The 26,521-nt window shown below is 42.9% G+C and overlaps 1 protein-coding gene across 5 annotated transcripts in view; it reads right to left on the reverse strand.

The window, feature by feature from the left end:
- Positions 1-763: 763 nt before the first annotated feature.
- Positions 764-26,521, reverse strand: part of exoc7 (exocyst complex component 7) — a 54,275-nt gene continuing 28,517 nt past the window's right edge. The window contains exons 6-21 of one of the 5 annotated variants that reach the window (XM_084323855.1): positions 21,939-22,106; positions 20,979-20,990; positions 19,339-19,431; positions 18,269-18,337; positions 15,900-16,045; positions 14,524-14,676; positions 14,034-14,132; positions 12,702-12,764; positions 12,512-12,578; positions 7,514-7,579; positions 6,545-6,665; positions 5,406-5,501; positions 4,665-4,728; positions 4,247-4,288; positions 2,781-2,914; positions 764-1,460 (exon numbers count right to left, since the gene is read on the reverse strand). In XM_084323855.1, the coding sequence (XP_084179981.1) occupies positions 1,358-1,460; positions 2,781-2,914; positions 4,247-4,288; positions 4,665-4,728; positions 5,406-5,501; positions 6,545-6,665; positions 7,514-7,579; positions 12,512-12,578; positions 12,702-12,764; positions 14,034-14,132; positions 14,524-14,676; positions 15,900-16,045; positions 18,269-18,337; positions 19,339-19,431; positions 20,979-20,990; positions 21,939-22,106 (1,496 nt within the window). In that variant the 3' untranslated portion in view covers positions 764-1,357. Of the gene's footprint in view, positions 1,461-2,780; positions 2,915-4,246; positions 4,289-4,664; positions 4,729-5,405; positions 5,502-6,544; positions 6,666-7,513; positions 7,580-12,511; positions 12,579-12,701; positions 12,765-14,033; positions 14,133-14,523; positions 14,677-15,899; positions 16,046-18,268; positions 18,338-19,257; positions 19,432-20,978; positions 20,991-21,938; positions 22,107-26,521 lie in introns of all 5 variants that reach the window. The other 4 variants (XM_084323854.1, XM_084323851.1, XM_084323852.1 and 1 more) reach the window with 4 other exon arrangements.

The following is a 26,521-nucleotide window of genomic DNA, read 5'->3' on the forward strand; positions in this document are numbered from 1 at the left end:
GATGCCATGTAGGCCAACCATCCCGTATACCATCTGTACCATGGAGAATACATGACTTTTACCAGGTGAAATCATTCATACAATGTCCGGTACCATGGTAAAAACGCCATCAAACTACCATGATGCTTTTTCATAAACTAAATGATGCCTCCCTCAAGGTAATTAAGTAATCCAGGCCAAACGGGGGGCCATGTACTGTTTTGGAGGGTGTTATTATAATGCACAAATGCACAGGCGTCTTCATACAGCACGCTCTCTCGTATATATCTCACTGAAGATTTGCAATCAGCACGTATCATCTGCGTCACAGTAATCACTGGTCATGGTGCGTCTCTTGTGGACGAGACCCCCGTCAAGCTGCTCTCCATAACCTCCCTTTTCAAACAACCCACGGATGATCTCTAGCACACGTTCCAAGGGTTGTCATCACGCCGGGACGCTGTGTAACATCCTATTAACCTCTTGTTCTCCCCTAAGGGGGGGTACCGAAGACAAAACAAACCCTCCCACATTATTTATTCAAAGAAAAATGTTCCCGTGAAAAAACAGATATTATCACATCTAGTCTAATTCAAGCACACAATCTTCCCCTTTGTGAAATGGCACCGCGCCGACAAGATTGGAGCTGGAAATTCTATTATCTGTCTCCCTCTATTAGATTTATTCTCACTGCTGAACAATTGCTCTGTTCTGTGCCGTGTTGCTCTTGTGTAACCAACTACATTGGTTGTAATGAAGCAAATAAATCACTGTCCCCAGGGGGTAAATCACAGAGTTCCTTTTTATTCGTTTGGAGACGCTTTCTTACGCTTAGTTGGAACAACGGGTAAATCAGTTATAAATACATTATCTTAATTTCTTTGTACAAAATGAACATTTGTCAGACAACAATGTGGACAACGGTTGTGTAAGTGGACAGGCTGGGGGGGGCATGTTATGGACTGTAGCAAGTGATAAGGTAATATCTTGTCAAAATGTAATAAAACGTCTCTGTGAATGGGTCAAAAGAAGTGATAAAACCTGATAATAATGTAATACAGTACATTGCCAGCTAACATATTGTAATAACTTTTTTCATATAATAACAAATGATCACATAAACTGGCAATTATTACATCACTGGGCCAATCTACTGCATTTTCTTACCCATTCAGAGAGACATTTTATCACATTTTGACATTTATTACATTATCATCATTTGCTACAGGGACCGAAGATGCAGGGTTGTCTATTGGGGGTGAGATGGCTTTGGATTGGGCGAGGTACATGAAGGGAGGGTTGGATGAGGGGTGGGGTGCGTGAGGGGTTGGGTCAGGGGGGTGAGGGAGAGGTACATGGTTAAGGGAGGGTGTGCAGCTCAAGCTGAGGTGTCGAACAGCCGTTCGATCATCTCCTCCACCTGCTCCGGCCGATACTTGTGATACTTCTCCGGGTTCTTGGTGAAAGAGATGTTGGCACATCTGCAGATGGAGTTCACACAAGAGAAAAGCAAAAGGAAACAGGGGGGTAAAGTCAAGGTATGTCAGCAAGACACCACTGACACTTGAAGAGGAGCACTCGATTGTCGAGAGGAGGACGTGTGATAATCTGGACATCTAACTCAGACACGTCCCGCGCCTTGAGAGCTCAGCCCCCCGAGAAATCGCTCCTGGTGACATCGACCCAGAGAGAAGAGCAGACCACTAGCGAGCAGCAGAGACTATTTCCTCAACTATGTTCAACTGTAGTACTGTAGGCCCGACTGGAGGGATGTTGAAGAAATAGCGTCTGCAGGTCGCTAGAGGTCCTCTCGGCGACGTGACACCTGGTGGAACGCAGATGCGTCTCGAGACACAGACCACGTCGGTGAGTTACATTTACATTTAGCACATTTGGTAATTTAGCTGACGCTTTTATCCAAAGCGACTTACAAGTTCTGTACAAGTCAGCAGGAAGGGTACAAATCTGGCAGCTAAGGGTAAGTAAGATTGTTCGTCAAACAGTGTCGAACTTGAGTGATACACTCTTGAGTGCATACTAGTATAGATATATTAGCATAGTAGGTAGTAGGATAGGCATAGTACATTTACATTTAGTAATTTAGCTGACACTTTTATCCAAAGCGACTTACAAGTTCTGTATGACAAGTCATCAGGAAGGGCACAACTCTATCAGCTGAGTAACAATGTTCATAAATCACAAATTCACAAATAGTAGATTAATTAGTAGCAAAGTGCATAATAGTAAAAGAGTATCCAATAGTAGTAGTTTTGCTGGCCCGACTGGTGGCAAACGTTTGTTCCACCATTGTGGAGCAAGGACCGAGAAGCTTCTTCATGCTTTGAGTCACGCGTCCCGGTCAACACGACAGAGTATCAGGACAGAGGTGTCTGTGTTGGAGTCAGGTGTGTTGGTGTCAGGTGTGTTGGTGTCAGGTGTGTTGGTGTCAGGTGTGTTGGTGTCAGGTGTGTTGGAGTCAGGTGTGTTGGTGTCAGGTGTGTTGGTGTCAGGTGTGTTGGTGTCAGGTGTGTTGGACTCAGGTGTGTTGGAGTCAGGTGTGTTGGTGTCAGGTGTGTTGGTGTCAGGTGTGTTGGAGTCAGGTGTGTTGGTGTCCGGTGTGTTGGTGTCAGGTGTGTTGGTGTCAGGTGTGTTGGAGTCAGGTGTGTTGGTGTCAGGTGTGTTGGAGTCAAGTGTGTTGGAGTCAGGTGTGTTGGTGTCAGGTGTGTTGGAGTCAGGTGTGTTGGTGTCAGGTGTGTTGGAGTCAGGTGTGTTGGTGTCAGGTGTGTTGGTGTCAGGTTCACCTGTGCAGGAAGGCCCTGTAGGCCTCTGACACCACTCTCCTCTGGGCCTGGCGGATGAAGTCGCGCTGCTCCTTGTCCGGTATGGCCCACACCTTCTGGATCTTACACAGCTCCTCCAGGCCGTCGTTGAAGCCCTGGTGGTCAGCGAGGAGAACGAGTTCAAAATTATAAACAGTGCATTTTATATAACAGCTTTTATCCAAAGTGCTTGACCATTTTGTTCCTCACATTCACCCATTCACTTACACATCGACGGTGTTTAGGACGGATTAGGCAGGATAATTCTAAAACTATAGTCATATTCACGACGGTATAAAACGGGAATGTGTGGATGAAAAAGTTATTTATTTTTCTAATATTGAACGATAAATAGGTGATGTCAAATGGGCCATAGTATTGTATCCATAGCTATAATATAGAATATAGTTATAGCCCTGCAAACACCACCAACGTATTCCTATACTTTAGAGTGTCTGCCTTTTAACAACACATCACGCATATCGCTCCGGCGTCCAAAGTGTTAAATAAACATAAACATAAACAAACATGTATAACACGACATACAGTGGTATTCATAGTGTTGCCATGATGTCTTTGCCAAACAATATGGTGCAGGGCCACAGCTCATTGGCCCACGACTGTCATGATAATCACCTGCTATTGGATCACAATCACCCACTGTTTGCGACCAAGATGTCTGCGCTAGAATACTAATAATTGCCTCTTTGTAAGACGTGCCCGATTAACCCTTTCACTACCACACTACCAAAGGGGTAACCCTTTCACTGTGATAATACAGAAGGTTAATAAACCCTTTCACTGCCACACAACAAAGCGGGTTAACCCTTTCACAACCACACTACAGAAGGTTAACCCTTTCACTACCACCGTTAACCGTCTGTAGTGTGGTAGTGAAAGGTTAACCTTCTGTAGTGTGGTTGTGAAAGGGTTAACAATGATACTAGTGGCATACAACACATTTGCAAGTGATTCAACTGCATGATGGACAAACATTTATAAAAATGTAGTGGCCCAGCTAAATATTATCACAAAATGTGCTTTGTTGTATTCACAAATACAGTAGATTAGTCCAGTGGCCGAGAATGCGTTTTCATGTTTAGAATCTAGTGGTTGTTTATAACCTGGAATGATTTTGATATATTGAGACATTTCTTAAATTATCTTGATATATTGAGACGTTTCTTAAATGATTTTGATTATTGAGACATTTCTTAAATGATTTTCATATACCAAGACATTTCTTAAATAATTTTGATTTATTGAGACATTTCTTAAATGATTTTGATATACTGAGAGACATTTCTTAAATGATTTTGATATATTGAGAGACATTTCTTAAATGATTTTGATATATTGAGACATTTCTTAAATGATTTTGATATACCAAGACATTTCTTAAATGATTTTGATATACTGAGACATTTCTTAAATTATTTTGACCTTACCTTGAATTTTTCTTTGATCACTTGCCGCTCCTTGTCTTTCAGCTGGAGAGACAAGAGAAGAGGATTTTATAGGGAACTTAAAGGAAACACATCAACATTATGGGAAATGCGCTTACCGTCCTCTCCAGAGTCAGACAAGAAGTGAGATGCCAATTTCCTCGCTGTGCGTTCAGTAGAAGGCTATCCGGCTGCAAGCTAACCTAGCTTAAAACCGCTTCCATTCATTTGTGCTAGGCTAGCTTGCAACCGGAAATTGGTATCTATCTTCTTGTCTGATTCTGGAGAAGATGGCAACTGCATTTCCCATACTGTTGGCGTGTTCCTTTCATATGAAGGGCAGCCATTGAAGGGCAGATTAGATGAATTCACACAAAGGAGTTAAGAGTAATTTACACATGCTTCATATGTCATGTCTGACCTTGTTGCCGGGCTGCAAGACGGGCATGTTTCTGTCCGTTAAGTGCTCTGTGACCTTCAGCCAGCTAAACAACAAACAAGAGGCGTCAGATCACAATGCCTTCTGAAACGGTCACAAGTCTTATTTTTGAAAAGCGCTGCCATGTACAGATTACATTTTTAATTAATTTTTTTTGCCTTTATCTTTTCCTCCTATCCCCCAATTTTGGCGTTATGCAAATTCCATTCTGGTCGCTGCGCTGCCCTACTGACGATCTGGGGAGGGTGTGTAGACTACCACGTGCCTCCTCTGACACATGTGGAGTCACCAGCCGCTTCTTTTCACCCGATAGTGAGGAGTTTCACTTGGAGAGCGTAACGCGTGCTGAGGTTCATCTCCCCAGACCCCCTCCCTGCTGAACACGTGCTGAGGTTCATCTCCCCAGACCCCCTCCCTGCTGAACACGTGCTGAGGTTCATCTCCCCAGACCCCCTCCCTGCTGAACACGTGCTGAGGTTCATCTCCCCAGACCCCCTCCCTGCTGAACACGTGCTGAGGTTCATCTCCCCCTGCTGAACACTGTCAATTGTGTTTGTAGGGACGACTGACCAAGCCAGAGGTGCGGCTGACTGGAACGGACCCGAGTCTCTGCGGTGGTAAGCGAGGGCTTAGACCTCTACACTACCCAGCTGCGCCGCAGATTCTATTTTCTACACAACAACGGTGTTTACTCAGTTCCACCGGTCATGTGCATCTGTTCACCTGCGCTGGTAACTCTGGATCTGCGTTTGGATCAGCTCCCGGTAGGAAGTCTCCGCTTTCTTATCGGTCACCGTCACCAGCTGGATCAGGTCAGACCTGTGGACAACAACCGCAGGGTGGAGAGGTTACGGTGAACGTCTGCTGGCTGTCGGAACCAAATTCAATATTTTATTTTTTATTTTTTTTTATCTTTTTCCCCCTCCTTTTTCCTCCGATTTTCTCCCATCCCAATGTTAGTCGTTATGCCAATTCCCAATCCCCTTCCTGGTCGCTGCGCACTTACCCCCCACAGTCGGTCTGGGAGAGTGGAGGCTATCACGTGCTTCCTCCGACACACGTCTAGCCAATCAACCGCTTCTTTTCACCTGGCAGCGCAGACTCTCACTGAGAGGGTGTAACGTGTGGAAGGATCACACTATCCCACTTAGATCCTATCCGCGCTGAGCAGGCGCCCCGACCGAACTGTAGGAGTCGCTGTTTACAACGACCCAGACCCACCCCACCAGCTTTCCCACCCTCTAATACTGCCAATTGTATTAGTGTGAACGGCCAGCCAAGCTGGTGACAACGCCGGGAGCTGGATTCGAACAGGCGAATCCAGCGTCTCCGGCGTTGGTGACGAACGCAATCTCCGCTACGCCACCTGACCGCCCTCCAAATTCAATATTCTAATTTCTTTCAAATGAAAATAAATGATCATATTTGACTACCTGCCAGTCAAATGTAAATAAATGAATTCTGTTCCGTCTTCTTTCCCTCCTTTTACTCATTTCAATGTTAGGGCTAGAGCTGGATGACTAGCCTTCAAAAACGCACGCACGCACGCTAGATGCCCTAGATGCACTCGAGTTCGTAACAGTACACAGTTCAAGCAGTTACCCAGGAAGCTACCCATCATGCTTATTTGTCATTTCTACCTGTCAAATACAGTTCCACTGGACTATTCTGTGGCTGCGGAGCGCTGTGTTATAAGAGGAATAGTGCGACACCAGTCATTATAGCAAAATTAGCTTCCTGTCAGGGTTCTTGAATCACCTCGCCTGGGATTATTTTGCGATAATCTGCGTGCTGTCCATTATTATGTCAATCATCATTACATCATTACATATGGAAAGAGGAGGGAGAACAACAACACCTACTTTTCCAAAGACTTGAGGATGTAGTTGTAGTTGTTGTGCAGGAAGATGGCGCTCAGAGCCGAATCCTCATAAACCTTAGATTTACTGAGGAGGTTAAGCTGCAGGTTCCCCAACACCTTGCCTGGATGTAAACAGATATGACCAGGATGTAAACAGATATGACCAGGATGTAAACAGATATGACCAGTTCAACCATCAGATATGAGCACCTCAGACGAAGAACCATATAACTCTGTTTTATGTTTTTTCACAACTTCATTATCTAAAGATAGAGGTTGACTATTCTCTTGATTTGGATTCACTTTACAACTGACAAAAACACAGGCTGACCAAATAATAAAAAAAACAGTTATATGATTCTTCAGTGCAAGGGTTTAATTATTCCTCAAGGTACCCAAAGTGCATCAAATACCTTGGACGTTTCATAGGGGTATATGTAAGAGAAATGGTACCTTATGTGTGTGTGTGTGTGTGACCATCATTACTAGGGATGTCCCAATACCGATACCATTATCGGGTCCGATACTGTGCTCATATACTGTGCGCTCGATACTGTGCGCATGTGAAACTATTGCGATACTACTACTCTGTGCCATGTTTGTTCAGGAAAACACAAGATTTTATGTTAAAAATGTTATTATATTTATATTATTTCAACTTAAAATGTCAGCAACAGTGCCATGTATATTTAATTGGTTAGAATCAGAAAGTGAGGAACATCGGATCAAAATAAAACATGTTTTCAAAGTCATTGTTAGAACTGTAATGGTATTATTAAGTACTCATATTGGTACTTGGTATCAGCAAGTACCTAAATGTAAGTTAGGTAAGTAAACAAGAATAAGGAGCACATGGGTTAAAAAAAATGAAGAAGAAAAACACTACTGCTAAAACAGTTGAGTAGGGGGAAAACATATTCCTTGGTGGCTTGGTCATCAGTAACATAACATCAATTCCTGATACACTTACATATGTATGTGCTGAGGAGCCTTTTGCTGAACTCTGAGCTGTAGCTGCTTGCAGACGAGCTGGTCTCTGGAGAATGAAAAAGACATCGTTGACATGAGCTCTATCTGATTTAGGACTTAAAGGTGCACTACATCGTTTTGGGAGTGAAAAAAAACTGTCCTCAGAGGAAAATTGGGTTTATTGGAATACTGTTTGAAGCTAGAAAGCTGTTAGTCCTTAGAAATTAATTACTGGCTTTATCCAATCTGTGGACCAATGTTCTGGAAATATATGCAAATGTATATATATATTTCTGTAGACAATGCATCATTTGCATATTTAAACATAACATTTCCAAAAACCTTTTATACAGAAAAGAATTGTCTCAATGTAAGTAATGAACTGGGAAAGTATTGTGGTGATATCTATTATGTAAAATGTTTGACCGGTTTCAACTTTTCAGGTTGAGCCAAAAAAGTCCCCTGCTATATTCTGCTCCCCTTCGCGTAATTCGCTCACGGCTCGGGCCGTGGTTGAGGTAGAGACATGATCGTAATCAGGTTATTGTGCGCCGGAGTCTCCCGAACGCGTAGAGACAACCCCCAAGTCGATCAGAGCTTCCAACGCTGAGCTATGGTATTATGCGCACCTACCGCATTATATCTCAGAAAAACCGCAACAGTGTGGCATTCATCGGTGGTGGTAGGTGCGCAAAAGTTACCATAGCTCAGCGTAGGAAGGTCAGATCGACTCTGGGGGTGTCTCTTCGTGTTCGGGAGACTCAGGCGCATAAAAACGCTATCATGTTCATGTCTCTCGTACACAGACAACCCTGACCTACAAGCGAATCTATGAAGGGGAGCAAAATATGGCAGGAGACTTATTTTGCAAAAACTCAGTTATTTAACAAAAGCGCTCCATACCTTCAGGAGGTGATAACCACTAATAAGCTACAAAACCAAAATGTCATATCAGAACATAATCTATGGATGTATAGGAATAATAAAATCACATCTAGAATTTGCCCACCCAGATGGTACCAAATCGTCCAATTAGAAGAAGCTAGATGTAAATTCAGCAGGACTCTGCTCAAGTTACCATGGCAGCGTGCAGAAGTAGTTTCATTGCATTGAAATGTCTGTAAAGTCTACATTGAAAATGAGGGTGACCTCAATTGTAATTTCGAGAATAAATAAAGGTTGATGATGATTTCAGTGTCAAATCAGAATTCACAGCCAGTACAGACGGTTCGAGTGGGACTTGTAAAATATCTATAAATCTCTCTCTCTCTCTCTCTCTCTCTCTCTCTCTCTCTCTCTCTCTCTCTCTCTCTCTCTCTCTCTCTCTCTCTCTCTCTCTCTCCTCTCTCTCTCTCTCTCTCTCTCTCTCTCTCTCTCTCTCTCTCTCTCTCTCTCTCTCTCTCTCTCTCTCTCGATCCTCTCTCTCTCTCCTCTCTCTCTCTCTCCTCTCTCTCTCTCTCTCTCTCTCTCTCTCTCTCTCTCTCTCTCTCTCTCTCTCCTCTCTCTCTCTCTCTCTCTCTCTCTCGCAGTGTTTGCCAGCAGCGACAACTAAACGGTAATCCACTGTGGTCCCTTTAGAGTTAATAATGTTTATGTTGTCAAATTTAAACTGAATATATATACCGGTATATATATATATATATATATATATATAGAAACACATTCAAATGAATCTCGTCCAAAAAAAAGTCATGTGGCCCTAAAATGATCTTTTTGCTTACCTCGGGGGTCTAAAGGTATATTGTAAGTGTCCCCCAATACTACGGGGGCAGAAGGCAAGGCAGAAGAGAAAAGAAAAGAGAGAGAGAGAGAGGCAAAGGTGCAAAAGGTTAGAAAAGACATGTTAGTGCAGAAGAAAAGCCCAGTAGCAAACAGTCGACAGCCAGACAGCAAGGGGGGAGATTCAATGTAATGTGGGGAAGTGAGAGGTGCAAAGCCAGGTGGCAGTGAGCAGAGCGATGAGGAGCCCCTGTTCTGGTTTGATATTTGATAGCTTGATATTTCACTGGTATAGCATGACTGCAAATCAGCGAGAGTGCTTGGTGGTACATTGGGGTTAGCCAATCAAATCTCAGTGAACATGGATATTTTTTAATGTACTACATTAATTTTTGTATTCTTTTAATTGGTATTATTTGCGAGGGGAGCTGTGACTAAAATATGCCATAGTTAGGAATTGATAAGCAGATTGGCCAGTACGGTAAATACGGGCTGTAGTCAGCAGTGGGAAATACTAAATATACCCCACAACCACAAGAAGCTTTGTTAATATGTTATTGTGACAGTTACGGGGAAATCTATTTGCGCTGGGTGTGTCTGATATTGTGGTGGGCTGCCACAAATAAATCTATGAATGGGAAACTCGAAAACCCCTTAAAATTACAAGCTAGTCGTCATTCCATCCAATGTGCTGGAGTACAGAGCGGAAAACAGCAAAACCATTTGAGGGATACTTGTGTGTGCGAATATCTGTATTCAATTTTTTCTACTTTCACAACTCATAACCCAAAATGCAACAGAAAGAAAACGTGGCACATTATAGTCAAATGTAATTTACAGAATTTCAATAAATATAAATGAACAAAAAAAATATTATTCTTGCTGGAATCCACCCTCAACACAGTCCCTATATGCAGTGTGAGTGAGTGTCAGGGGGGGCTCCCTCTAGAGGCACAGAGAGGCTGTTTGAAGCTGTGTATGTGGAGGAAAAGGTGAAGCAAGCAACGGTGGTGAAGAGTCAGCAGCACATTAAATGAAGTCACAGAAAGAGAGAGAGAAAGTGAGGGTGATCTAGAGAAATGCTGATGGGACAGAACCTACAGGATGAGTAAGAGGTGTAGTGCTACACAGTACACACACGTGGGAGGGTGTAGGAGAGACAGATGAACATGGTACACACACATGGGAGGGTGTAGGAGAGACAGATGAACATGGTCTTCAACAATAGACAATTAACATGCCCCCCCCCCCCCCCCCCCCTCATCACCACATGAACTGGTGTTGGCTGCTTAATCAGGTAGATACCTGGCATTTTAATATCATCTGCATGATATTAAACAACAAATGTGAGCGCTCCCCCTTGTGTCAAATGTATTTTTTCTTACAGTTGATTTTTTTTTATCAAATACATTATTTGATAATACAAATATTATCATTATATTGGCATTAGGGCTGATAATCAATGTCAAAATCACTATTCCAATTATTCGTTTTAAAATGGAAAATTATTCAATGATCATTTTACTGATGAATCTGATGAAGTCCAAAAAGTGGTACAGCCCTAATCTGCATTATATCGGCCATCAGCTGCCCTGCTCTCCAAATATTGGTATTGGCCATCGAAACCTTCTCAGATCTCCATTAGTGTGATAAGGTGTATTATGATTAGTGTGATAAGGTATATTATGATTAGTGTGATAAGGTATATTATGATTAGTGTGATAAGGTATATTATGATTAGTGTGATAAGGTATATTATGATTAGTGTGATAAGGTATATTATGATTAGTGCGATAAGGTATATTATGCTTAGTGTGATAATGTATATTATTAGTGTGATCATGTATAGTATGATTAGTGTCATAATGTATATTATGATTAGTGTGATAATGTATATTATTAGTGTGATAATGTATATTATAATTAGTGTAATCATGTATATTATGATTAGTGTGATCATGTATATTATGATTAGTGTGATGAGTGGCTAACAGAAAGTCTGTGGGTCCTCGCTTCTCAACCAACAACACAAAATCAAAAATCACTACATCTTCAAAAGCTGATGATCACCACAAAGAAAAGAGAGGGGAAACCCCACATTTATTGTAGCTCAGGGTTAGGAGTGAGGTAAGATTCATAAATATACATCTTTCTGGTAAAAGAAATGATGAGCTTGTGGTAGCCGGAGGAGCAGGAAATGTATCGTAGCAGCAAGATATATATATATGTGGTAGCAGCAGGATATATATGTGGTAGCAGCAGGATATATATGTGGAAGCAGCAGGATATATATGTGGTAGCAGCAGGATATATATGTGGAAGCAGCAGGATATATATGTGGTAGCAGCAGGATATATATGTGGAAGCAGCAGGATATATATGTGGAAGCAGCAGGATATGTATGTGGTAGCAGCAGGATATATATGTGGTAGCAGCAGGATATATATGTGGAAGCAGCAGGATATATATGTGGTAGCAGCAGGATATATATGTGGTAGCAGCAGGATATATATGTGGTAGCAGCAGGATATATATATGTGGAAGCAGCAGGATATATATGTGGAAGCAGCAGGATATATATGTGGAAGCAGCAGGATATATATGTGGTAGCAGCAGGATATATATGTGGTAGCAGCAGGATATATATGTGGTAGCAGCAGGATATATATGTGGTAGCAGCAGCATATATATGTGGTAGCAGCAGGATATATATGTGGTAGCAGCAGGATATATATGTGGAAGCAGCAGGATATATATGTGGTAGCAGCAGGATATATATGTGGTAGCAGCAGGATATATATGTGGTAGCAGCAGGATATATATATGTGGAAGCAGCAGGATATATATGTGGTAGCAGCAGGATATATATGTGGAAGCAGCAGGATATATATGTGGTAGCAGCAGGATATATATGTGGTAGCAGCAGGATATATATGTGGTAGCAGCAGGATATATATATGTGGAAGCAGCAGGATATATATGTGGAAGCAGCAGGATATATATGTGGAAGCAGCAGGATATATATGTGGTAGCAGCAGGATATATATGTGGTAGCAGCAGGATATATATGTGGAAGCAGCAGGATATATATGTGGTAGCAGCAGGATATATATGTGGTAGCAGCAGGATATATATGTGGTAGCAGCAGCATATATATGTGGAAGCAGCAGGATATATATGTGGAAGCAGCAGGATATATATGTGGAAGCAGCAGGATATATATGGGAGGTGGTAAAGGAAGGAGAGCCAACCGTGGCCATGCTGCAGATCATGGCTTTACCTTGAGAGGCCAGCATGGCTCCTGCCGTCTCCTGGAAGTCCAGCAGCTGCTGTAGGAACAGGATGGCCTGGAGGAGGGAGAGAGACAGAAGAACTTCACTTTATCACCGGTTGCCAAAGGTCTCCAAGGGGGATGTTGAGTGACATGTTACGTAAGAGAAACCTAAGTACACATGGGTAGAAATGCTTACATTGCTGGTCAGTTCGTGTACCGTTCCGTCCTTGGGCATGTTGTACTCCTTATCGGGATCGTTCTACGATAAAACACAAGAGAGGATTCATTAACAGGAGACGGAAGTTGTTGTTTTTCCTGCGACAGGAACATGCACTGAAAATACATGTTATACTTATATTGGGAATTTTCTGTGAATATATATATACGTATATATCAATAGCATTATATACATATTCATATTCTTATGTCCTATATTCGTGTACAATTTTATAGTCTTATATAATTATTATTATATATTACCATCATAAAATATTCAATATTCTTCGATATACTGTGAATACTCTGAATATACATATGAATACACATATCCAATCCTTGGCACATACTGTCTGGTTCCATCCAAGCCAACTGCACAGTACAACCTATCTATGATTATATTGACAGCCCATCCACTCTTGTATATATTTTGCCTGTATATATATTTCCTAGTGTATACTAGCTAGCTACATTTCAGTCAAAAAAATGGTACAGCCCTAATCGGCATTATATGGGCCATCGGCCACCCTGCTCTCCAAATATCGGTATTGGCCATTTTGCCTGTATATATACTAGGGCTGTCCCCGACTAAGGATTTGGATGGTCGACTATGATTGGCCAAAATTTGCCGTTAGTCGACTATTGGTCGACCAAAAGAAATAATAATAAAAAAAAACAAGTATAATATAAAAAAATTTATTTATTTTTTTATCATTCGATTTGGGCTGTGGGGGGTGCTTAATGTCTGAAGGAGTCGACTGAAGGCTTCTTGTCCTCTGCAAAAGCATGCAATTGGTCCACTGATGGATACATCTTGATATTTGTCTAGTCTAGTGTGTTCATTAGATGGGTGAAATCCTCTTTCAGTGCCTCTGTGCCTGTTTTCGTAGGCCGTTAGCTTCTGGTATGTGTGCCATTAGCGTTAGCCACGCTTCTAGGCCTCTTTTCTTTTGGAAAGAATGATAAAAAAAAAATTATAATAATAATTATTATAATTATTATAATTATTATTTTTATATTCGACTAAGAGGTTGGCCAGTCGACTACGGCTCCTTTCGACCGATTAGTCGACTAATCGACTAATAGGGGTCAGCCCTAATATATACAGTATTTCCTAGTGTATACTAGCTTCATTTCACACTTATGGAGTCTGCCACACGCATTTCACTGCACAATGTACTTGTGTGACGAAGTATGTAACAAATAAACGTTGATGTGATTTGAAATGGCGGGGTGAATAGATGTGATAAAAAGGTGTGAATTTTATCTGAAGCTAAGGGATGAAGATGGAGGAGGAGGTGGTGATTCTTGCCTTGATGCTGTCTGCAAACTCCTCCAGAGCCTTGGCTCCTATGGTTTCCATAGCGGTGATGAGGGTGGGCAGTTTGTTCTTGGTGCTAGCCGCTGTGCCCTGTAAACAAAACGATAACGCACCACACAGCTATGTCATCAGCGAAAAGGCGCAGTTTATCTTTGTTATATGTATTCATTAGACAACGCTTGTCCTCTTGCTCGTTGAGAGGATCATGCAGCTAATGTAATAACTTCACTATCCCTCTGCACAGAATCAGGTTGTCATGCTCCAGCAATCACCAAAACAGGACAAAATGACCCATGCTTAAAACATTAGACACAATAGATAAAAACCTATTACACAAATCCATTGCTCCATTGACCATATTGACACAGCGGCTACTTTGCTCTCATTGTGCTGCTGAGAGCAAGACGACCGCGGCGTCGACATGTCAATACATGGTGCAATACACACACTTGTATGTCTGCGTATGTAACAAGACTTGGACCTGGAGGGTGGAGTCAAACTCGGGCTTGGTCATCTTCAGGTGTCGCAGGATGGGGAAGATGCTGAGGACGTCAGAGTAGTCGTGGCGCATGATGGCCCTGCGAGCGGCCGACACGATGTTGTCCCCCTCCAGCATCAGGTTGTCCAGGGCCTCCTGTGGACAGCAACGATGAAGAGGAGGAGACACACGAGGAAGGGATGAAGCTGAGCTTTACTACACTTTATCTACAGCTAAATGGTAATAGTTGTGTGTAGGGCTGGGTGGTATATTGAATCTGAAGGTATATACCATCATGGATCTTTGCCAAGGTATAGATTTTTACTATAAATATATGTCCTGTATATTTTTAGGCTGTGATCACATTGGACTCCTTTTTTCTATTGGTTTCAATAGTTGTGTTGCGACAGGCATGCGTCTCCTCCAAACTACGTGCCTTGCCTTTTTGAAGTGACGTATTTTCGTAGAGACGCGTTTTTAGTTTTTTTGTTTCAACTTTAGCTGCGGAGCGAGCGCACCAACATCAATGTCACCTTCTTGGCGACGGACCAATCAAATCAACCGAGGGGAGGGATTACAAATGTGTTTCTTGCAGCAGTAAAAGAGTAAAAGCAAATCCACCATTTTGAATGAAACAGCATCATGACAACAATATGTCATATCACGTTGTAATTTCTACTGGAAAACGAAATACCATCAAATACTGTTGTCCCGTCAAACCTATGAAAAATATTGTGATGTGATATTTTGGTCATATCGCCCAGCCTGGATGGTGAGGTAGAGTGGCTGAGATGTAGAATGCACAAAGAACGCACAAAGGGCGTTACGTGTCAGAAGATTATGATTGATTGCAGATTAGTTGAGGCAGCATTTTGTTGGCAGTGAGGTTGTAGATAATAGTGTTGGGTCCTGCTGAGTGATTTGTTGGCAGTGAGGTTGTCGATAATAGTGTTGGGTCTGGGTAGAGACCCAGAGTGGGGTGGCCCAATTATCCTTCAGTAAAAAGCCTGCGTTACTAGATAAGATACCAAATTATAATTAAATTAAAAGTTTTACAAATTTTAAAGCATTATTAGCTAAGATTAGTTATAGCAGTTATGACCAGCACTGTATATACTATAATATATAGTGTATATACAATAATATATAGTGTGTCATTCAATATCAAATTTCGATACCCAAGTAGTTATTCTCATTTAGAATTTAAAATTTAACAAAGCCTCCGATTGGCTCACAGAGCAGACGCGACGCACATACCTCAGCAAAGTAAGGTATCGAACATTTTTTTATTTTTCCTATTGAATCCCAGGTATGAATATTGGCGCACTATCGAAAATGTTCAAATGACACCCAGCCCTACTTGTAATTGGATTCCTGACCTGAATGAGGGAGTCGAAGGTCTTCTTCTGGTGGTGCTCGGGGATGATCTCCGTCAGCAGGGCGTACTCGCTCTGGGCCAGCTTGACGAAGGCACTGATACAGTGGATGTAGGAGTCGATCTCGATGTCCAGGACATCGTCCTTTCCTGAGAGGCACATGTGGTAAAGATCTAATGAGAGGGACAGCTCTGGTCAAAGGCCCCTCTAGATAAATCACAGGCTCTGGTGTTGTGGTACTGATGCATCTCAAACTACACCCTCTTAACACTTTGAGTGCCAACGACGAGATTTCTCGTTAGTTCATGCCAACCGTTCAGTGCCAACGACGAGAGATCTCGTTTTTTTTTTATTAGCGATTTCCATTCATATTTCATCAATCTAGCCTCACGTTACCACTGGAACTCTCTCTGAGCTCCATTGGGAAAATGCCGCCCCCTATCGTCTCTCCGGATGGTACTGCACCCCTTTGGATTGGATTGAATGAAACGCATGGAGAAAAAAAATCCTGCTTCCACATTTTACTTGTCAGACAAGTAACCCAAGACAATCGAAGTCATTGCCGACCACCAGAACAGCGGATAATGTGTGTTTCCAGTACCCAGCGTTGGATCAATAAACACGATCGATATTTGGAATGGCGATCAGGAATTGGAATAATATTTTTGGAGAACATCTGATCTGAGGTAAGGAATCTATTTGACCAGTCTTTGGATAATCAGAGCTTTTTTCACAGATATATCAACGTGGGTCCTATGTGTGTGTGTGTGTGTGTGTGCTGATCAGGAAATGGATAATCGATTTTTCAGCCTGCTTCTATAGCGTGCATAAGTACACATATACTATCGATAATCTAGCGTTTATTTGAAAACTATTCATAAATAGGCCGAAAAATGACAACGTTTTTTGTGTATTCCAGTGTATTCCACTAAAGGGCCATTATCGCAGAATCTTTATATTTTCCTGAAACTTTCAAAAAACGAGTTTTTCAAAATGGTATAAAACGGAAATGAACCGATTAAACTGCAAACAAGTCATTGATAAGCGACGGCCATATTAGACACATAGCCATAATTTAAGATATAGTTTATGTGTTCGCAAATATGAGAGCTCTATCATTGAAGTGGGTGGTAGCACACAACAGGGTTCCGGGGCACCACATTGCTGGCACGGAAAGTGTTAAGAGCTGTGTTTGAGATAGGTCAATTAGGGCTGACCCCTCTTACCATCAAGTCAGCTAATTGGGCACCGTTAGGGTCTTTGTTGACTAAGAGCTATAACAATTTAAAACTAATACTAATTTACTAAATTAGTTGGTTTTTACATTTTCCTTTTCTTTTTCTTTATACTGAAAATAGTCAATAATAATTTTTGGAGAATGATAAGCACCTCTCTGGAATCCCAATAATATTCGCAAATATGATTTGATATTTCATAAGCTCCTGATTTAAAGATGTCCCTGTGCATGACTGCATTCATCTCTAATTATATTATTAGAATATAATTTCATTTTCATTTAGGACTACGGTATATGTTATACTGCTATAAACCAGTCAATCGAAGTATGTTTATGCTCTTCTAGATGACAGGGGTGTTTATTTTGGATTCATGCTGTAGGATAAATCCCAATCATTTTGGATTCATGCTGTAGGAAACATCCCAATCATGTCACAGGGCCTACAGTAACCACCAGTGTTTCTTTTTTATTTTATTTGTAAGGATGCATCAATACCACCTTTTCACTGCCATTAAAAAGATTCAGAGTACAAAACCTTAAGAATCATCCCACATCAAGTTCCAATCCATTACTTGTACTGAATAATATAGACCATTAGTTGTGATTGGCTGGACAAAAGAATTCGACAGATGAAATCCCATTTCCCATGTCTAAAAGAAACAGAAATCGAGGTCGCTTTGCTTTGCTTTACTTTACTGATACCGTTACTGCACTGGCCCAGTATCTGATTCCACTATCAGTACTGGTGCCATGATGTCCCAGTTTTGTTTTCTTTTAACCACCCAAAAAGGCCCTTTGAAATAAATACCCACCCTTAGTCACAATTGACCCATCTCAAACCTACACCCTCTTTTCTCGATCCTCCAATCACAAGTTACCGCTGCTTCGAAGTAACAGTCATGATTGGAGGATCAAGAAAAGAGGGCGTGGGTTTGAGATGGGTCAATTAACATACAACATGTGTCATCGACATTGAAAATCGTATATATATAATTATATATATATATATATCTTTATTATCTCTTTTCCAAACCCAAATGAATGGATGTGTGCTGCTGAGTTAAGGTTTGCTCTTAAATTCTCAGTCTCGGGTCAAATGTCTATTGTTCCTTTTCCTCAAGTTCCCTTCACTCACCTGCTGTGGCCCCATGCTTGTCAGTCAGGGCATCAGAGTGGAGTTTGACCCGCAGGTCATGATCGTAACCTGATGGGTGGGGTGGGGGTCAGGGAATTAGGCCTCGCAGTCACACCACCAGGGGTTATGGCCGGGCCTATAGGGCTAAACCTGGGACTTAGCCAAGAAACTTAAACCAACCACCAAGCGCCCAGCAGGGGAAGCGGAGGGACACCCACTAGGGTGCAGGGTAGTATGGGTAGGGGGCACAGGGCAGAGAGCGCCCAGGAGGTGGGTTGTGCATGTGACTGGTATCTAACGGTTAGTCAGTGTGTGTTGTTAGCACGTCACAGGAAACCAGCTTTACAATAAAGGTTTGAAAGCCAGACAGCTTTGGACACACTGCAGCTGCTCTACAGGGGCTTATGAAAAGCATGTTGATAAGACCCACTGCCTCGTAGAAAATAGCTATTTGCCATTTTCAGGTGATAGAAAAAAACGTATTATAAAACCGATCATTCGAATAATCAACCGATAATCTTCAGATTAATAATTATTATATTAATATAATTCATAATAATTCATATAACTAATATTAACCCTTTCAGGACCAGTATAATATATCACATGGAATTTAGAGAAGTCGTAATGATGATGATGATGTAACGAATGGCCACTGCCGCTCGTTTGAAAGCCGCACAGTTCTAGAATGGACCTATCTCAAGCCCCGCCCTCTTTTCTTGATCCTCCAATCACAACCGGGGTTTCCCTCGGACAAAGCGGGGAAGCGGCATTTGCGATCGGAGGATCAAGAAAAGAGAAGGGGGGGGGGGGGGCTTGAGATAGGATTCAGAGAAAACTAAACAAAACAAAAGCACATAATATTGAAGCTTTTACCCATTGCTAATCAATTCTCATTCCTTAATGGAGCAGCTGCAGGGTTTCCTCAGCTGCTGGGACTCTGAAGAGGTTCCTGTGTATCAGTTGCTCCGTAACGGAACAACGTTCACCCGGGAGCACAATACAAGAGGCACCGCCAGCGCACTGGTAGCAGGGGGGGTGATACCGGGAAGAGGTCCAAGGTGAGTTACCTTCCATAGGAGTGAGGTTAGAACCCCCCTTTTTCCCATCCAGACCATGCTGTGAGTACTGTTTCAGAAGGTTCTGAGCCTTGCGAATGGTCCCTGGTCCCCATACACACAGACAGACACAGTCCAGCAGGGAGGGCAGGAGGGTCCAGAGAGCCAAGAAGAAAAGAGGAGGAGGAAGAAGACGAAGAAGAGGAGGGAAGAGCTAGGAAGTGAGTGATGAAACACCAACACCACATCCCTCCACCACCAGAACAGCCAGGAGAGGGGGTGTGTGTGTGTGTGTGTGTGTGTGTGTGTGTGTGTGTGTGTGTGTGTGTGTGTGTGTGTGTGTGTGTGTGTGTGTGTGTGTGTGTGCGTGTGTGTGTGTGTTTGTGTGTGTGTGTTTGTGTGTGTGTATGTGTGTGTGTGGGGTGTGAGGGAGCCCATAGGAACCACAGCCTACAGTAGCACCACGACTAAAGACAACAGAACAGCTATAGGAAACAAGAGCAACTACAGCGTAGCTATGTCATCAAAACAGACAAGGGTGTGTGTGTGTGCGTGCGTGCACTGAAACTCACAACACCCAACGAGGTAACAAGAAAATAAACAGGTTAGGTCAATTATAAAGACACAAAACAGCCATCACAATTAACACAACAGTCATATGCAGCATTATTATTATTATTGTTATTATTATTATACGCATTCAAACAACGTGTTAAATGGCTATAAAATGGTTTAAATGTGCAAAAATGTATACAAGAAGCCTCAGTGAGCACAACTTTAACAAATATAACATATTGACATCGTTAGTGGTGTTAGTGTTAGTGAACATGTGGTGCATTTAGCACAAAAGACAGTGAGTCAGAAATAATAGCCAACATAGGGCCCACAATGCAGTTCACATACTGTTATGGCTATTGATCATATTCACACGGTGGCCGTTTTGCTCTCATGTCGCACTCAGGTTGGGATTCCTTAACGTGTGATAATGGTCAATGAGGTGACCCACTTGGAAACTACCCTCACACTACACTGTCTTGTGCTATCTAGTTATGTCAGGGGGAAAGAAACTAAACATTATTTTAACACAAGACTGAATTACACAACGGCATTAGCATAGCAGTCATCTGTGTTATTTTGGCTTTTTAGCACAAGCAATAAGCAAAACCGTGCTGTGAGTTCATGTTGATTTACTTATTTCTAAATTCAGGCAGCATCGTGTACAAAACGAGCCCAATCCAATTCAAGACAGTTTGAACATATTTGTGCCCAGAAAAGCAAGAAGACAATAAGTGCGTTAACGAGCGCAAAACCTACACAATATGCAGTAGCTGAAAATGTACCCAAGAAAAGCGATATAAAGTAATAAGCCACATTTGCCACAGTGCACTCACAACACAACACATCGACTCTGCGAGACGAATCACGACAACAGCTTTATTATCGGCTGTGCCTAAACTGAACCTTCCATACTACTTCTAAATCTACACTCAATTATCCACTGGTATAGATCTACTTCTCAAAACACCCAGAAAAAAATAATCCACGTCCAGGAAAACACAATTTGTTATTTGCTAGAAAAACGTTGCGTCTGGTCGACAGCAGCAAGCAATGGCACGAGGCACAGACACTAACACAAAGTGTTCTCTCGTTACCTGGGATGTAGACTGTCGTCATAACACACGCATTATGGAAGAGGAAAGGGTGAAAGGTTAGTCAAGAGTCATGAAGGCAGTGTCAATCACAACCAACAGACGAGAGGGGTAGTGGATAATTATGCTTCAGCGACCGGTGTGATTACAGAGAGGACGTGACACTTACAGAGGAGCATGGACTCTGTGATTCTTGAGATTGAATAATGAGCAAGAGTGGGCCCCCTCGAATCCAGTCAAGACTAATCAAGGAGAGGTTAGATAGAGCTGTGTGTGTGTGTGTGTGCTGCTGCTATCATCATGTCAATGTCATATTCATAAACATCATAATTAGGGAAGCACCATATATCAGTGACCATATTGTATCAGCCGATGAGCAAACCTGGGCAAATATATATTGCTAACACATATCAGCAGCTGGTGATGGTGTTTTTTTTTTATTATTTTTTTTTGTTTTTATTGTTTGCATCGGTCCGATGACATAAACTGGGCCATTATTGATTATTTCTCTGTCTGGCTGGCTGCCGTTGTGTGTGTGTGTTGTGTGTTGTGTGTTGTGTGTTGTGTGTGTGTGTTTTATTTCTTTGGGTAACGTTACTTGCATGTAACAATGACGCAGCACAGGATTGTGGGCTTGTTTCAGTATGTACAAAAATAGTATGTACAAAATTCGATTATCATAGAAATTTGTTTTATTTATACATCGGTAATATCAGTAATATCATCGGCCATGACAGAAATGTTAATATCGGTTATCGTATTGGTCAAGATGTTCACATCGGTGCATCCCTAGTCATGATAATCATTCTGATTTGTTTGGCTAATCTTTTGTATGAAAGAGGACTTTCATGTTTACATGAGTGTGATTCCATTTCAAAGTGAGATCAGAAATGAAGAGCAAGTGAGATGGTGTGTGTGCGTGGCCCCCAACCCCTTCCCCCCATCCTCAGGGCCCTGTCTGACCTGGTCTCTTGGGGGCCTTCTTGGTCGGCGTGTCCTTGCGTTTGGTTTGGACGGCGGGCGAGTAGAGGATCCCGGAGGAGGCGCTGTTTTTACGGAAGTGATCCTTCAGGCCTTTGATGGAGCGGTCCAGCTGGCTCGACCTGATGTGGAAATACACGTTCATGAAATCTGCAAGGCAAGAGATGAGGAGTGGGATTAGAAAAGATATAGAACCAGGCGGTTAGGTGGCCGAGCGGAGATTGCGTTCGTCACCAGCCCCGGAGCTGTGAGCTCGATTCGCCTGTTCGAATCCAGCTCACAGCTCCGGGGTTGTCACCAGCTTGGCTGGCCGTCTGCACTGATACAATTGGCTGTATCAGAGGGTGGGAGAAGCTGGCGGGGTGGGTCCCGGTCGTTGTAAACAGCGACTCCTACAGTTCGGTCGGGGCGCCTGCTAAGCGCGGATTGGACGTGAGGGGGATAGTGTGGTCCTCCCACACGCTACGCCCTCTCAATGAGAATCCGCGCTGCCAGGTGAAAAAGAAGCGGTGATTGGCTGGACGTGTGTCGGAGGAAGCACGTGGTAGCCTCCACTCTCCCAGATGATCTGACTGTGGGGGGTAAGTGCGCAGCGATCAGGAAGGGACTGGGAATTGGCATACGACTAACATTGGGATGGGAGAAAATCGGAGGAAAATGGAGGGGGAAAAAGAAAAAAAAAAAAAAAAAAAAAAAGATATAGAACCACCAACTGAAGAATCACTAGGAGGTGGGAATCAACGGAGCGATCCTGATACAATATCTACATGATGATGTGGACCACAATGCCACAACATTGCCTCAGTGAGTCCTGGTGAGCTGTAACAAATAAATAAAATACTCAATCCTGTATAGTGCACATATACAATTATTAATATAATTTGATATATACAAGTATGAGCGACTAGGTGGTGTAGTGGGCAAGGCGCTCGCCACCAATGCAGGACACGCTGGGTTCGAGCCCAGCTCTCCGCATTGCTATCAGCTTGGCTGGTCGTTCATACTAACACAATTGGCAGTGTTAGGGGTGGGAAAGCTGATGGGTGGGGATCGGACGTTGTGGACAGCGACTCCTACAGGTCGGTTGGTGCGCCTGCGCAGCAGAATCAGGAAGCGACGGGGGCGGCGTGTCCCTCCCACGCAGACCCCCGCCGCTGAGAGATCGCGCTGTGCAGGTGAAAAGATGCGACGGCTGCTTCCTCGAGTACCGGAGGGGACTCGTGATGTAAGGCTTCGTCCACATTGCAGCCGGCTTGTGGGAGGCATGGCCTAACAGCGTTCGAGACAGGGGAGGGTAGAATTGGATGATATGAAATTGGGATGGGAGAAAAATAGAAAATGGGAGAAAAAAGTAGATCAAAAAAAATATATATACAAGTATGAAAAATGAATCTAACGAAATTAAATTGAACCTTGGTGAAAATGTAAGGTTGTATGATGCATTGAATCGTTGCCTAAATAATCGAGATGGTATCCAATTGTTGTTTAACTGAATGGTGGTTTCTGCCCGTTAACAGGCGCAGTGAAATGAGGCATTAGCTAAATCAACAGTGACTTTGGCATTGCTTGTAACTAGGGATGCTCGATATTGGCTTTTTTACCGATACCGATATTCCGATATTGTCCAACTCTTAATTTCGATACCGATACCGATACCGATATCAACCGATACCGATATATGCAGGGTTTCCCCCCAAAAAAACGGAATAATTTCAGGTAATTAATAATTTCACTGGATGCATTCAAAAGGCTTTCTAAATGTAAGCATTATCTGTGCAAAATATGATAATTAAAAAAGTAAAAATTAACATTACATATCTCTTGTTGTTGAATTAAACCAACATGCATACTTTTGACAATTAATAAAATAAGAATTGGTTCTTACTTGCTTGCCTGGGTAAATAAAGGTTAAATAAATGTAAAAAAAAAAAAAAAAAAAAAAAAATCCGATACCGATATTTTCCGATATCACATTTTACTGCCGATATCGGCCGATAATATCGGTCGGCCGATAATATCGGACATCCCTACTTGTAACCAATCATGGACTGATTTTCAGGACTTGTGACTCGACTTGGACTTGAGCATTGACTGCATTCGGACTCGGAAGGTGCAGACAAGGACTCGGACTTGTTAATTGATAAATACAGTTATTTATTTTTAAATACATTTGTAATAGGCCTTAATCATTTGGCATAACATATTGATGCATTTGCATTTGTTTGGCTAGTGTCACAAAATAAATGTGTCATTTATGTTTAATGTTTTTTTTGTATGTCAGCTCTTTGACTGCCAGAGTGGAGTGACTCGGACTCGGAATAGGGTAATGGCAGGTGTTGTGAAGGGCCAGATTAAACCGAATATATATATTTATTTATATATATATATTTAATTGTATTTGTATATTCTCTAATATTCCCTGATATCCCTTGTATATTCCTTGTACAATATGCATTGAATATCCATTCTAGCCTACTGAACATCCCATAATAGTCTCCATTCTACTATTGGTCGAGACCTTGGTGCCAGGCTGCCATACCCCCCAGACCCAGTTCAAACGTACCGCTCAACATGTACGAACAAGTCCTAGTTCCGCGTAGGAATCTGGCTACCGCACCACTAATGGGACTATTTGTTCATAGTGCGTATATATACTGCGCTACTAAAGTAGGACTTCCTTTTCAGTCCAGTTTCTTACCCTCCAATAGAGTCACAGACGTAAAGCCTCCCCGCGACGCCACGTGTGGGAGTAAGGCCAAGTTCGCCTACCATCGGTATTGAGACATCGTGTATATTAATATTTGAATAGTCATATTTGGCACTATATCGTCGAGTTGGACGTAGTCTATTAAGCTAATAATAGTCTGTTAATATATAGTGCTTCGTGCGGTGAGAATACTACCGTAGTCAGCACCCCATCGTTTCGGGCAGAAAACTGGCTGCTTATCCAGGGTGGTTGACCCCACGTGAAGCTGCACCCGAGGAGCCCCAGAGCCGACGAGCGAGTGGACCTGTATACCGGATTATTCTACCGACGACAGCCCGCCTTCCCAGGCACGGATTATGCTTTGTATACGTTGATTATTCCATGGATAAAGACCCCCGACACTGCCGTGTGTTGGAACCCCCCCCCCTGGAGAGGACGCAAGGTGAGGAGACGCTCTGCAAGACGAGGTCGCTTCACGTCTCTCCTCCGTGGACCGGAGGACGCCGGCCCACAAAGAGTCCATCTGCTTTCATCTGTGGTCCAAGGATCGCCGGCGCATTGAACGGCACTGCAGTGGGTTCACCTGGGATACCCTTGGCCGGATGAGGCAGCCGGATTCTACCCCCCCCCCCCCCCTTCCTACTCCTGTCGGCTTACAAGCGACCGGATTAACCCCCCCTAGTGTGTCCAGTATATAATCATTAAAGTATCATTGCTGTTATTCCTTAAACTATTCCAGGTCGTATATGTACCACCTGCGCCTTCAGAGATTGGACATTCTCTATTGATATACCGACGAATACTCTTGCCATAAAAGTGCATACTAATTCCCATTCATAAATGTGATTGATTTGATTAAGTGCTTGCTCTACACACCATCGCTGTGTAGAAATAAAGACCTATTTCTAATTCGTACATTTGTGTTGGATCCGTTTCATCTACGTGACAGTGTTCATCATAATATATTTATGCCGAGTACTGGGTGGCCGAATATTAAGTACAAAGGTAGTGGTAGTAAGTATCATATCTAGTAATACAGTCAGGGAATTGTACCCCTCAGTTACAATTGGTCCTTCGAGCCGGATGGTAATTAGTGTAATATTAATATAGTGTTATTAATATTGAAATGGCCTATGATGAACACTCCACGAAACGATCCTCCTAACCAACGCCCGCAGCGCGAACGACGGCTCCCTCAGTACTTAGAGGCTTACGCTGTCAGTCAACAACCTAGTCTTCTACTAACAGTAAACGCGGTAAAACTAGAAAGTTAAAGTATGTCTAACCCCAACGCCCAGACTACCCCGACCATAGAGGCCCCTACGGGTTCTAATGTAACTGACCAAGTTCACGGTGGGGACCAGTGGGAACCAGACATGACTTCACACCCGCCAGTACTGAAGAAGTAGTCCCCGATGAGTCCCGGGAGGAATACAACGCTACCGAGACAGAACTCGGCACGGAAGAAGACGGGGAGAGCACCGTGGAGATAGAGCTCCAAGGCTCCGCAAGGAGTACCCCGAGGGAAGGCTCCCCTATACAACCGCCTTCCCCCAGCGAGGCAGAGAGGACCCTACAGCAGGCCTTCCTCATCAGCCTGAACGCCGCTGCTGAACGCGACCGACTGCAGATCCAGCAGCGGAGCGAAGAAGAGCATATACGTCTACAAATAAGACGCATTCAGAGGGAAGAGAATGTGGCCCGAGACCGAGCAGACAGCCAGCGAGCAGCTGCTGGTGCTCTACGGGACGCAGAGCGCGACAGACAGCAAGCGCAACTAATAGAACAGCTGATCAGACGGACAACACCCTCTCCCTCCGCCAGAGGCTCCAGGAACTCGTCTAGACACACCTCCAGG

This window comes from Notolepis coatsorum (genome assembly GCF_963971535.1).
Source record: "Notolepis coatsorum genome assembly, chromosome: 10".
Taxonomy (NCBI): Eukaryota; Metazoa; Chordata; class Actinopteri; order Aulopiformes; family Paralepididae; genus Notolepis; species Notolepis coatsorum.